This window comes from Mustelus asterias, chromosome 14 (assembly GCF_964213995.1).
Source record: "Mustelus asterias chromosome 14, sMusAst1.hap1.1, whole genome shotgun sequence".
NCBI classification, from domain to species: domain Eukaryota; kingdom Metazoa; phylum Chordata; class Chondrichthyes; order Carcharhiniformes; family Triakidae; genus Mustelus; species Mustelus asterias.
The window spans coordinates 45790493-45802553 of record NC_135814.1 but is presented as its reverse complement, the minus strand read 5'-3'; the positions used below and the strand labels follow the sequence as shown (position 1 = coordinate 45802553).

The window sequence follows — 12061 nt, the reverse complement described above, 5'->3', positions numbered from 1 at the left end:
CCCCTGGTAGTGTCAACCTGGCAGTGCCAGGTTGGAATTGTTAGGGAGCCAAGGGAGGGGGGGGGGGGGGGGGGCTGCTGGTACAGGGGATTGTGGGGGGCCTGATGCCAGTAATAATTGCCTCCATGCATCATGGATCATCATAGTGCCAACTGCAAAGCTGCGACATCCACTGCAAAGAAAGCTGTAACTAACCTGCAACATAGAAATACAATTCTGCTGCAAATTCTCTAATACCTTTCCAATAATGAAAGGAGCTAATTCAGAATTTTAACCGATGGCTGAGCAAAGAAGATTTGGCTTTTCACAATTTGAATGAACCCAAAAGCAGACACACTCCACTTCCAATGCTTCAGCACTAGAAGACTAGAAAATGTACTCTCATGTTCTTTATAAAAAACATTTACCTCAAATACAATATTATTGATCTGTTCTTCCAAGATGCTTCTCTCTCGTTCAAGCTTGTCTGTAATGACCTTCTGTTGGTTTCTTACAAATTCCACCTAATTTCATAAAAGATTCAGAAATAAAGGTGCTTCATGAGTTGCTTGTGCAAAAAATATAAGAACAGCAAATGTTAAAAAATCACAATTAAATTACTTTCCCTTCACAATAATATAAATAGTAATACTTCATTGGAAATATTGTAAGATGTTGCCTGGCTTTAATGTTTTCTTCATTCTTGGGTAGATCTTAAGGCAAACATAATGGGCCAAAATTTTCTGTTCGTCAAACTTGCCCTTATATGTTTAGGTTTTAAATTTCTTTGCAAGGCAAATTGCAAAAAAACCCAAGACGATAATGGTGCAATGAAGAAAACAGGGCAGCTGGGACCTGATTGAACAAGGCAAGCAATTGCTTATCTTCTGAATCAGTCAAATTGAAGGGTTGTGAAATTAACCATGCAAGGACTGAAAAAAAGAGTATAAATTAGAGGGGTTGGTTCAGTGTCAAATCGTGCACAGAAAGAGCAATAAAAGGGAAATAAATATTGGAGCAAGAGAGAAAAAGGAAACAGAATCAAAAGGTAAAAACATTAAAATGCTTAGCTTTGACTTTAAAAAAATCCTCAACATCAATTAGTACCTAAAGAAATTAGATTCCACACTTCAAATATTTAAGTTTCATTGCCAGAGAAGTTGAATGGCAGTAATTAATTTGATAATCATTCGAGAGGAAACAGTGGTGTAATGGTAATGTCACTGGACTAGTAATCCAGTGGCCCTGGCTTAAACTCTAGGGATCAGGGTACAAATCCCACCGGCACGGTAGCACAGTGGTTAGCACTGCTGCTTCACAGCTCCAGGGTCCCGGGTTCGATTCCCGGCTCGGGTCACTGTCTGTGTGGAGTTTGCACATTCTCCTCGTGTCTGCATGGGTTTACTCCGGGTGCTCCGGTTTCCTCCCACAGTCCAAAGATGTGCGGGTTAGGTTGATTGGCCAGGTTAAAAATTGCCCCTTAGAGTCCTGGGATGCGTAGGTTAGAGGGATTAGCGGGTAAATATGTGGGGGTAGGGCCTGGGTGGGATTGTGGTCGGTGCAGACTTGATGGGCCGAATAGCCTCCTTCTGCACTGTAGGGTTTCTATGATTCTATGATCTATGACAACAGCTGGTATAGAAAGCTGGTCTCTGTAATAGTGACAATAACAAAAAGCATTGATTGTAGTCAAAACCCATCTAGTTCAGTAATGTCCCTTTAGGGCATCGACCTGACTCCAGATCTACTGCAATGCAGTTGACTCTTAATTTGTCTTTTGAAATGGTCCAGAAAGCCATTCAATTAAAGGGTAATTAGGGTAGGCAATAAATATTGACCATGTCAGTGACACCCACATCCCATCAATGAAAAAAAAAGTCATTACTTCAGTAAAATGGAACTTATGCTTAAAATAATACAAGATTTAACTTTCTATTACCAGCCTGGTGTTTGTATCAACTGCAAAAATACAGTGGGCCTGATTCTTTGACTTCTTCAGATGGCTCGCGGGAATCCCGATGCCCCGGTGAATGAGGTGTTGGCCAAAAATCAGGATTCCCAACGGGCGTGAGGGCCCTTGGGATTCACCCAACCCAGCCCGCCGGCCCCAACCAGTCCTACTGAGGGTGGGAGGCAACCCAATAATTATGTAAAACATCTTCATCTCCATGTCATTAGAGAGACTGACCCTGGATGTAGCGGCCATGTGATAATCACCCACCCTCAGTACTGGAAGTCACCCAGGCACAGTTTGGTGTTACTCTTGACAAGTGGGGACCTGGCAGCATGACATCTGAGGGGGAGCTAGGAGCTAAGTGTTCGTTTTTAAAAATTTTTGTCTTGCTTGTGGGGCATGTCTGACTCATCGGGGCAACTGCGGTTCGAGCTGGAGGGAAAGGGGTGACCTCAGGGGGAGCGGGAGCTGGGTCGGGGAAGCCTTACCTGACTGCTTTCATTGTCACTTTGAAGCAGCTAACCCAATCCATATCAGTATCGGACACTTGTATGTCAAAAGTATTGGTTCTCCTCTGTGTCCGATTTCAGCTTTGACCTTCTGGTTCTGTGGGAACCATGCACCGAGTACATATGGAGCCTTGCATACCTGGACCCGTTAACCTCTAACAGTCTGGCATAGTCCTGTCCTCATGCTGAAACCCCCAACTCCGGCCAGCCCTGTCCTAACTCCCTTCACACATGGCAAGTGTCACTGACCCAGGAGATCTCTCCCTTCAAACCCTACATGAGTGCTGGATAATGGCACACCTCATGGAACCCACTTCATTCACACTCCCACACCAGATCAGGGAGAGGAATCGGAAAGGTTAATGCACGCAGGGGTCAGGCGCCCCAGTAACAGCTGAAAGAAGTACTGTCAGGCGACCCATATTACAGAAACAGCTGCAGCGCTGAGACACACAGCGGATGCTCCATAAAGGATGATGCTCACTGTCCCTGCATGCCAGTTGCCCCCTCATGTCTCATCCTTATCCCATTGGATGACATTAGCACTCCTGGAAACTTGCTGGGTCTCACCAAAGAGCACGATGGAAATTCAGATTCGAAGCAGTGTCCCTCAGTGCAGCACAGCTTCCCCCAGAGGTTCACATGTCCTACTGAAGGGAACCTTCAGTCTTCACCACTTTCAGCACATCCAAAATCTTTGCACAGGTGCTGTGAAGGAAGGGCTGATGGAGACAGGAGGCCATGAAGCACGAAGAGGGGACAAGTGGCAAAGGGCCTCACCGTGCAAGCTGGATGGTGTGGACAGCAGTTGCTGTAATGCTTCGCTGCATGGGAGATATGTTGAGAGTTGGCCACCCTCCAGCCGTTGCACCGCATAGGGTTCAGTAAGAAGTCTCACAACACCAGGTTAAAGTCTAACAGGTTTATCTGAAATCATGAGCTTTCGGAACGCTGCTCCTTCCTCAGGTGAGTGGAGAGGTATGTTTCACAAATACGGCATATATATAGGCAGAGACACAATTGCAAGATAATAGTTATGATAATGATAGTGCTAGTCTTTACAGGTAATCAAGTCTTTACAGGTACAGACAGTGCGAGTGGAGACAGGGATAATCACAGGTTAAAGAGGTGTGAAATGTCTCAAACCAGGACAGTTAGTAGGATTTTGCAAGCCCAGGCCAAATGGTGAGAGTTACATATAGTGTGACATGAATCCAAGATTCCATCACGCTCTTTAAAAATTTTTTTAAAACGAACACTTGGCTCCTCATGCTTGCGGAACTTGGCTATCAGTTTGTGCTCGGAAATTCTGCATTGTCATGTGTCTTGAAGGCCGCCTTGGAGAATGCTTACCCGAAGATCGGAGGCTGTCTCCGAGGGTGAGGGATTCCTGCAGAGAGAGTGGTCTCTGCATGTCTCACTCTGGCTCACATGGCCTTCTACCGGAGGGTAGGTCTGTACAGCCTGTGTGACTATGAGTTCTGCGCTGGAAACAGAAGAACCATTTGTCCCCATCCCAACATCCCCCACTGGTGAGATTGACCACACAAAGTGAAAGGCACTCGGGCATAAGATGGACAACGTTTTATCCAGAAAGCACGGGGTTGGTCTCCTTCTGTTCATCTTCCCTGGTGATGTGACTGTGAGGTGAGCAAGGAGCGTTTATAAGCTGCTCCTACTTGTTGCTCATTCAGGTGATTCCCGATTTCAGCGAATCAGCCGCCGCTGGAATCAGAGAATCCGTGTGTTTCACTTGGGGAATGGGCTAATCCATTTGAATAGGCAGAGTGGCTCGTGAACACTGCTGCCAGTGGAAGAGCAAATCTCTCCTACTTTCCCGCTGGTGGAAGCACTTAATCTCAAAATGGGAGAATCGGGCCCAGCAAATTCAAAGCCATTTAATGCATTTCAATGTTGAGGTAAACAGTGAGATGATGTTTTCACAAGCTAATGACTGTTAATAAATTCCTGTTGCATCCATGGAAACTGGTGTCATCTCTACAAAGCTCCGAGATTTAAAATAAGCAACACCCAAGGAGTCAGATTACTTTCAATCACCTGCACTTGAATATAAATCTGAATTTCCCATCCCGCCTGCCACGGGAATCATAGCAACCGGGGAAGCGGATCATACCAAGGTCCGTTGACCTCGGGTGGGATTTTCTGGCCTTGGGGCAAGTGCGGCCATTCAATTAAAACATGGCTGATTCCTACTTCAACTCCATTTACCTGCCTTTGTACGATATTTCTAAACATCCTTAGAATACAAAAATCTCTCAATTTCAGTTTTGAAAATTTCAAATGACTTAGACACATCACTTTTTTAGTGAACTCCACATTCCCATGGCTGTTTGTGTAATGGCCTAGTTCTAATTTTAAGATTATGCTTTCTTGTTCTGAATTCCACACAAAATGAAATTTCTTAAACATAGAACATAGATAGAACATAGAACAGTACAGCACAGAACAGGCCCTTTGGCCCACGATGTTGTGCCGAGCTTTATCTGAAACCAAGATCAAGCTATCCCACTCCCTATCATCCTGGTGTGCTCCATGTGCCTATCCAATAACCGCTTAAATGTTCCTAAAGTGTCTGACTCCACTATCACTGCAGGCAGTCCATTCCACACCCCAACCACTCTCTGCGTAAAGAACCTCCCTCTGATATCCTTCCTGTATCTCCCACCACGAACCCTATAGTTATGCCCCCTTGTAATAGCTCCATCCACCCGAGGAAATAGTCTTTGAACGTTCACTCTATCTATGCCCTTCATCATTTTATAAACCTCTATTAAGTCTCCCCTCAGCCTCCTCTGCTCCAGAGAGAACAGCCCGAGCTCCCTGAACCTTTCCTCATAAGATCTACCCTCCAAACCAGGCAGCATCCTGGTAAATCTCCTTTGCACTCTTTCCAGCGCTTCCACACCCTTCTTATAGTGAGGTGACCAGAACTGCACACAATATTCCAAATGTGGTCTCACCAAGGTCCTGTACAGTTGCAGCATAACCCCACGGCTCTTAAACTCCAACCCCCTGTTAATAAAAGCTAACACACTATAGGCCTTCTTCACAGCTCTATCCACTTGAGTGGCAACCTTCAGAGATCTGTGGATATGGACCCCAAGATCTCTCTGTTCCTCCACAGTCTTCAGAACCCTACCTTTGACCCTGTAATCCACATTTAAATTAGTCCTACCAAAATGAATCACCTCACATTTATCAGGGTTAAACTCCATTTGCCATTTTTCAGCCCAGCTTTGCATCCTATCTATGTCTCTTTGCAGCCGACAACAGCCCTCCACCTCATCCACTACTCCACCAATCTTGGTGTCATCAACAAATTTACTGATCCACCCTTCAGCCCCCTCCTCTAAGTCATTAATAAAATTCACAAAGAGCAGAGGACCAAGCACTGATCCCTGTGGCATTCCGCTAGCAACCTGCCTCCAATCCGAAAATTTTCCATCCACCACCACCCTCTGTCTTCGATCAGACAGCCAGTTACCTATTCTATCGGCCAACTTTCCCTCTATCCCACACTGCCTCACTTTCATCATAAGCCGACCATGGGGGACCTTATCAAACGCCTTACTAAAATCCATGTATATGACATCAACTGCCCTACCTTCATCAACACACTTAGTTACCTCCTCAAAAAATTCAATCAAATTTGTGAGGCACGACTTGCCCTTCACGAATCCGTGCTGACTATCCCGGATTAATCCGCATCTTTCTAAATGGTCGTAAATCCCATCCCTAAGGAGCTTTTCCATCAATTTACCAACCACCGAAGTAAGACTAACCGGTCTATAATTACCAGGGTCATTTCTATTCCCTTTCTTAAACAGAGGAACAACATTCGCCATTCTCCAGTCCTCTGGCACCATCCCCGTGGACAGCGAGGACCCAAAGATCAAAGCCAAAGGCTGTGCAATCTCATCCCTTGCCTCCCAAAGAATCCTAGGATATATTTCATCAGGCCCAGGGGACTTATCGACCTTCAGTTTATTCAAAACTGCCAGGACATCCTCCCTCCGAACATCTATTTCCTCCAGCCTATTAGCCTGTAACACCTTCTCTTCCTCAAAAACATGGCCCCTCTCCTTGGTGAACACTGAAGAAAAGTATTCATTATCACCTCGCCTATCTCTACTGACTCCATACACAAGTTCCCACTACTGTCCTTGACCGGCCCTAACCTCACCCTGGTCATTCTTTTATTCCTCACATAAGAGTAAAAAGCCTTGGGGTTTTCCTTGATCCGACCCGCCAAGGACTTCTCGTGTCCCCTCCTCGCTCTCCTAAGCCCCTTTTTCAGCTCATTCCTTGCTAACTTGTAACCCTCAATCGAGCCATCTGAACCTTGTTTCCTCATCCCTACATAAGCTTCCCTCTTCCTTGTCACAAGACATTCCACCTCTTTCGTGAACCATGGTTCCCTCACTCGGCCATTTCCACCCTGCCTGACAGGGACATACCTATTAAGGACACCCAGTATTTGTTCCTTAAAAAAGTTCCACTTTTCATTAGTGCCTTTCCCTGACAGTTTCTGTTCCCAACTTATGCCCCCTAATTCTTGCCTAATCGCATCATAATTACCTCTCCCCCAATTGTAAACCTTGCCCTGCCGTACGGCCCTATCCCTCTCCATTGCAATAACAAAAGACACCGAATTGTGGTCACTATCTCCAAAGTGCTCTCCCACAACCAAATCTAACACTTGGCCCGGTTCATTTCCCAGTACCAAATCCAATGTGGCCTCACCTCTTGTCGGCCTATCCACATATTGTGTCAGGAAACCCTCCTGCACACACTGCACAAAAACTGCCCCATCCGAACTATTTGACCTACAAAGGTTCCAATCAATATTTGGAAAGTTAAAGTCTCCCATGACAACTACCCTGTGACCCCAACACATATCCATAATCTGCTTAGCAATTTTTTCCTCCACATCTCTATTACTATTTGGGGGCCTATAGTAAACTCCTAACAACGTGACCGCTCCTTTCCTATTTCTAACCTCAGCCCATATTACCTCAGTGTGCAGATCCCCCTCGAAGTGCCTTTCCGCAGCCGTTAAACTATCCTTGATTAACAATGTTACTCCTCCACCTCTTTTACCAGCTTCCCTACACTTACTGAAACATCTATACCCCGGAACGTCCAACAACCATTCCTGTCCTTGTTCTACCTACGTCTCCGTAATGGCCACAACATCGTAGTCCCAAGTACCAATCCACGCCCCAAGTTCATCTACCTTGTTCCGGATGCTCCTTGCATTGAAGTAGACACACTTCAACCCACCTTCCTGTCTACCGGTACCCACCCTTGACCCTGGTACCTTCTCCAATACCTCACCACCCTCAACACTGACTTCCGGACTACAACTCCTTTTCCCACTCCCCTGACAAATTAGTTTAAACCCCCCTGAAGAGCCGTATCAAATTTCCCTCCCAGGATATTGGTGCCCCTCTGGTTCAGGTGCACCCCGTCCTGTTTGTACAGGTCCCACCTTCCCCAGAATGTGTTCCAATTATCCACGTATCTGAAACTCTTCCTCCTACACCATCCCTGCAACCACATGTTTAACTGCACTCTCTCCCTGTTCCTCAACTCGCTATCACGTGACATCATTTCGGTGAATCTAGACTGTTATCCCTCCTTGGCCAAAATATCTTTCCCAAAACTGAACACAGCACTCCAGATGGAATCTGAACAAGGTTTTGTATAACTGAAGCACCACTTCCTTACTGTGAATTTCAATCCCCTCGAGATGAAGGTCAACATTCCATTTGCTTTTTTGATTATATTTTGTACCACCTGATTTGTGTGCACAGGCACTTAAATCTCTTTGTCCCATTGCTCCTAGTTTCCCACCACTAACAAACTATTTTTGTATTTTTCAGTTCCAAAATGAGTGACATCATACTTGCTTGAATTCTGTCTGCTATAATTTTGCCCACTCACTTATTCTGTCTACATCCCTTTGTGATTTTGTAGGTGAAAATTGTTCAATGATTTGTTAATAAACTGCAAATGACATGAAGCTTAAAATAGAACAGGTTAAATTAAGGAATGTCATACCTGCTGCAGTATCTGGATAGAATTAAATTCATCCCCCTGGTTGAGTTGCTGCAAGGGGCAATGCTGCATTTCAATCAGTCTTTGTTTCAAGTCGTTTTTCAATTGCAAGATTGGCTCTACTGTAGCTAATCTAAAAGCTTCCTGGTCTTCCTGCAACATTGCACCTTAAGTTAGAGAGAAATTCCCAAAGGATATTGATTATTTATAAAAAGATACGAGTTCAAACAATTGCAGTTTACAACTGAAAAGTAAATAAAATACATAAGTTATTTTGTTTTAAATTCCTCAAGTTATATTGTACCACACTCATATGAAGACATCAACAAATTGTGTATACAAGAAGCTATTTAATTATGATTAAAACTAAGAAACATACGATGTTCTGATCTGCAGTTTTCAGACCTTTTTTTATTGTTTCATGGAAAGTGGGTATTATTGAAATTTGTTTGGTCAGGTCTTGCATAGCTTCGTTCATTGGAGACTTCAGTTTAGCGTGTGTTTCCAAAGATGTAGACTCAGCTGAAATCTTGCCCTTCAACTCTTCCAGTTCAGCTCTGATATGAACATTTTTTCTGTAGAACTTACCTTCAGAAGTTACCTTTGGCTTTTGCATTTCATTGCACGTAAATGGTCAGCAACCATCTTGTAGTTTACTTGAATATCGTCTCCTTCTCGCTGGAGTCTGTCTCCCTCTGCAGTCTTTTTTTCCCTCTTTATGGGGTTTTCTTCTGCCCTTTCTTTGTTGGCACATTCAGGATTATCAGCCTAAGCATTGGATTTGCTCCAACTGGGATGAGTGGTTGTTGCGTCCCATCTGCTATCTGGAACTTGAGATCTTTCTTCTTGCCACTGCATTGGACTGTCAGACTAATCTGTCCTTTTAGTATGAGTACTGCGCCATCATAGGGTCCTAATCTTACTCTGAGGGCTTCATTTTTTCATCACCATGTTGAACCACTTTACGCAGATCTGGGAAGGTCGTTATGTTGCATGATGCACGTGTGTCTATTAGACACCACTTGTTTGCTTGATACTTTCCCTCTGCGGTCCTTATTGTAACAGTCACAAACTATTTGTTGCCGATGGACATGACTGAACCAACCTGTTGTATCATGTATACTTTTTCTTCAGAACTTGTCTGCTGAATTCTCTCCAGTGCCCATCTGGATAGACTTGTTTTGTTTTTTGGCCAAGCATTTGTATGCAAAATGAGGGGAGCAATGAATATCAACTCACATAGCTCTGCATGTCTTATTCCCCAGGTGGCACTGCATTAGTTCTCCCTTAAGGGGTTCAACTGGTGGCAGTGTGGAAAAGCCATTCCTGGGCATTCTTGCCTCAGACTTAATCGGGTGGAGGCAGGAAGGAGACAAGGTCCATAACTGTCCACCATCCCTCCCAATTAAAATTTCTCCCTGTTTCCAAACTTGCCATCGGATAGGACATTAAAAACCACCCATAGAAAAGTAATAGCACAGAAAGGGGCTAATCAGTCCATCATGTCCATGCAGCCTCTCCATGAACTACTCAGCTAGTCCCAGTCCTCTGCTCTACCAGAGCCCTCCCGATCCTTTCTCTTCAGATAAGTATCCAATTCTCTTTAAGTCACAAGTGACTCTGTTTCCATCACAATCTTAGGCAATACATTGCCAATCCTAAACACGTTACATTTTTAAAAAATCCTCATGACATTGGTTCCTTTGCACCCTAAATTGATGCCCACTGATTCTCAACCATTCCACCAATGGGAATTTCTCTGTCTACTCTGTCCAGACCCCTCATGATTTTGAACATCTCTATCAGCCCCAGTTTTACCAATCTATCCATGTAGCCGAAATCACTTATCCCCAGAATAATTCTTTAAATCTTTCCCACAACTTCACATACTTCCTGAAGTGTGTTTTCCAGATTTGTACATAATACTCCAGTTGAATCTGAATCAGTTTTTTATAATAGTTTACCATAACTTGCTTGATTTTGTACTCAATGTACTCATTTTATACTCTATTTATAAAGCACCCAAGATCCTATGTCTTTGTCAACCTGCCCTGCCACTTCAATGATTTGTGCACAAATATTCCCAGGTCCTTCAGCTCCTCCACTACTTTAGAATTGTATTCTATATTTTGATTGCCTTCCTCATTCTTCCTCCTCTTACAGACATCTGGGTGAGTTGGATTGAATTATTATTATAGTTCCATTCTTCTGTCCGTGAGAGTGATAGTCTTAATTTCTAATTTAATTTGTTTCCCTCAGTATCCTCTCCCTTGTTGAAATGGGCCGCAGTGTGTTTCCCAAACTCCAATTTATGAGGTCCAATGTTAAAAATAACCCCACAGAAAATTATTTAAGATGAAACGAAACTAGGGTTTATTAACACATTCAAAACCCAAGAGATGGATCGCAATTCACATTCACACTCACAAGCACACAAGGTAAAAAGGCAGAGAAAGAAGGGGAAAGAATTTACAAATTACAAGTACAAGTTCCTTTAAAAAAATCATTAGTTATTGGCATTAATTCACATGAAAAGAGTCCAGTAAGTAAATGTCCAATGATGGTTTTTTCTGGGTGGTCTTGTCTGGCAGAATTCCTGGTCTTGGTCCTGACAACTCAGTTGCGGGTTGAAGATGCAGCAAAGTATTCTTGTATTTTGGGAATTAGTTCACTCTGTAAGTGAAATACAGACTCTTTCAGGGGACCCGACATTGAGAGAGATGGAGGTCAAAGGTAGACTGCTAGCCTGCAGTCCGGTTTTCTCTTTTGTGGTTAAACCACAACTGAAGATAGAATTCAAAGCTGTATAGTTAAAGTAATTCAAAAAGCTCAAGTCTCGATCATGTGACAGGGTGGTTTCCGGTCGAGCCATTCAGCTAACAATGTACTTTAAGAACCTTCATTAGAATAAATTGTATTCTGAGTGGGTAACCATTAACACAACGTTGGAGATGAGGGGACCCAATAGCTGTGCCTTTGTCCAGAGTTGGCTGGTACAAACATCTCGTCTACTAGTCCTTTGTGTTGGCTTGGCTGGAATATTCATACAATAGAAGTCACATTCCAGGAGGTTAATAAATTAGCCTTTGTCCAGTGAAATGAATTAGAATCTTCCAGCACTACCAACATGTGACCAGCTGAGGCCATTTTCTCAGCCCAGCACTTGTCCATTTTTTTAAAAAGAAAGAACTTAAACAAGTTCAGGTGTTTCTCATGTGTCAGGTCGGGGCGGCACGGTAGCACAGTGGTTAGCACTGCTGCTTCACAGCTCCAGGGTCCCGGGTTCGATTCCCGGCTCGGGTCACTGTCTGTGTGGAGTTTGCACATTCTCCTCGTGTCTGCGTGGGTTTCCTCCGGGTGCTCCGGTTTCCTCCCACAGTCCAAAGATGTGCGGGTTAGGTTGATTGGCCAGGTTAAAAATTGTCCCTTCGAGTCCTGGGATGCGTAGGTTAGAGGGATTAGTGGGTAAAATATGTGGGGGTAGGGCCTGGGTGGTCGGTGCAGACTTGATGGGCCGAATGGCCTCCTTCTGCACTGT

General features: G+C 44.1%; 1 protein-coding gene across 1 annotated transcript in view; it reads right to left on the bottom strand.

Annotated features, from left to right (window-relative positions):
- The window catches only part of LOC144504032 (coiled-coil domain-containing protein 148-like), a 103511-nt gene that overhangs the window by 27715 nt on the left and 63735 nt on the right, over positions 1-12061 (bottom strand). The window contains exons 6-7 of the mRNA XM_078229190.1: positions 8527-8690; positions 408-503 (exon numbers count right to left, since the gene is read on the bottom strand). Of these exons, the coding sequence (XP_078085316.1) occupies positions 408-503; positions 8527-8690 (260 nt within the window). The remainder of the gene's footprint in view (positions 1-407; positions 504-8526; positions 8691-12061) is intronic.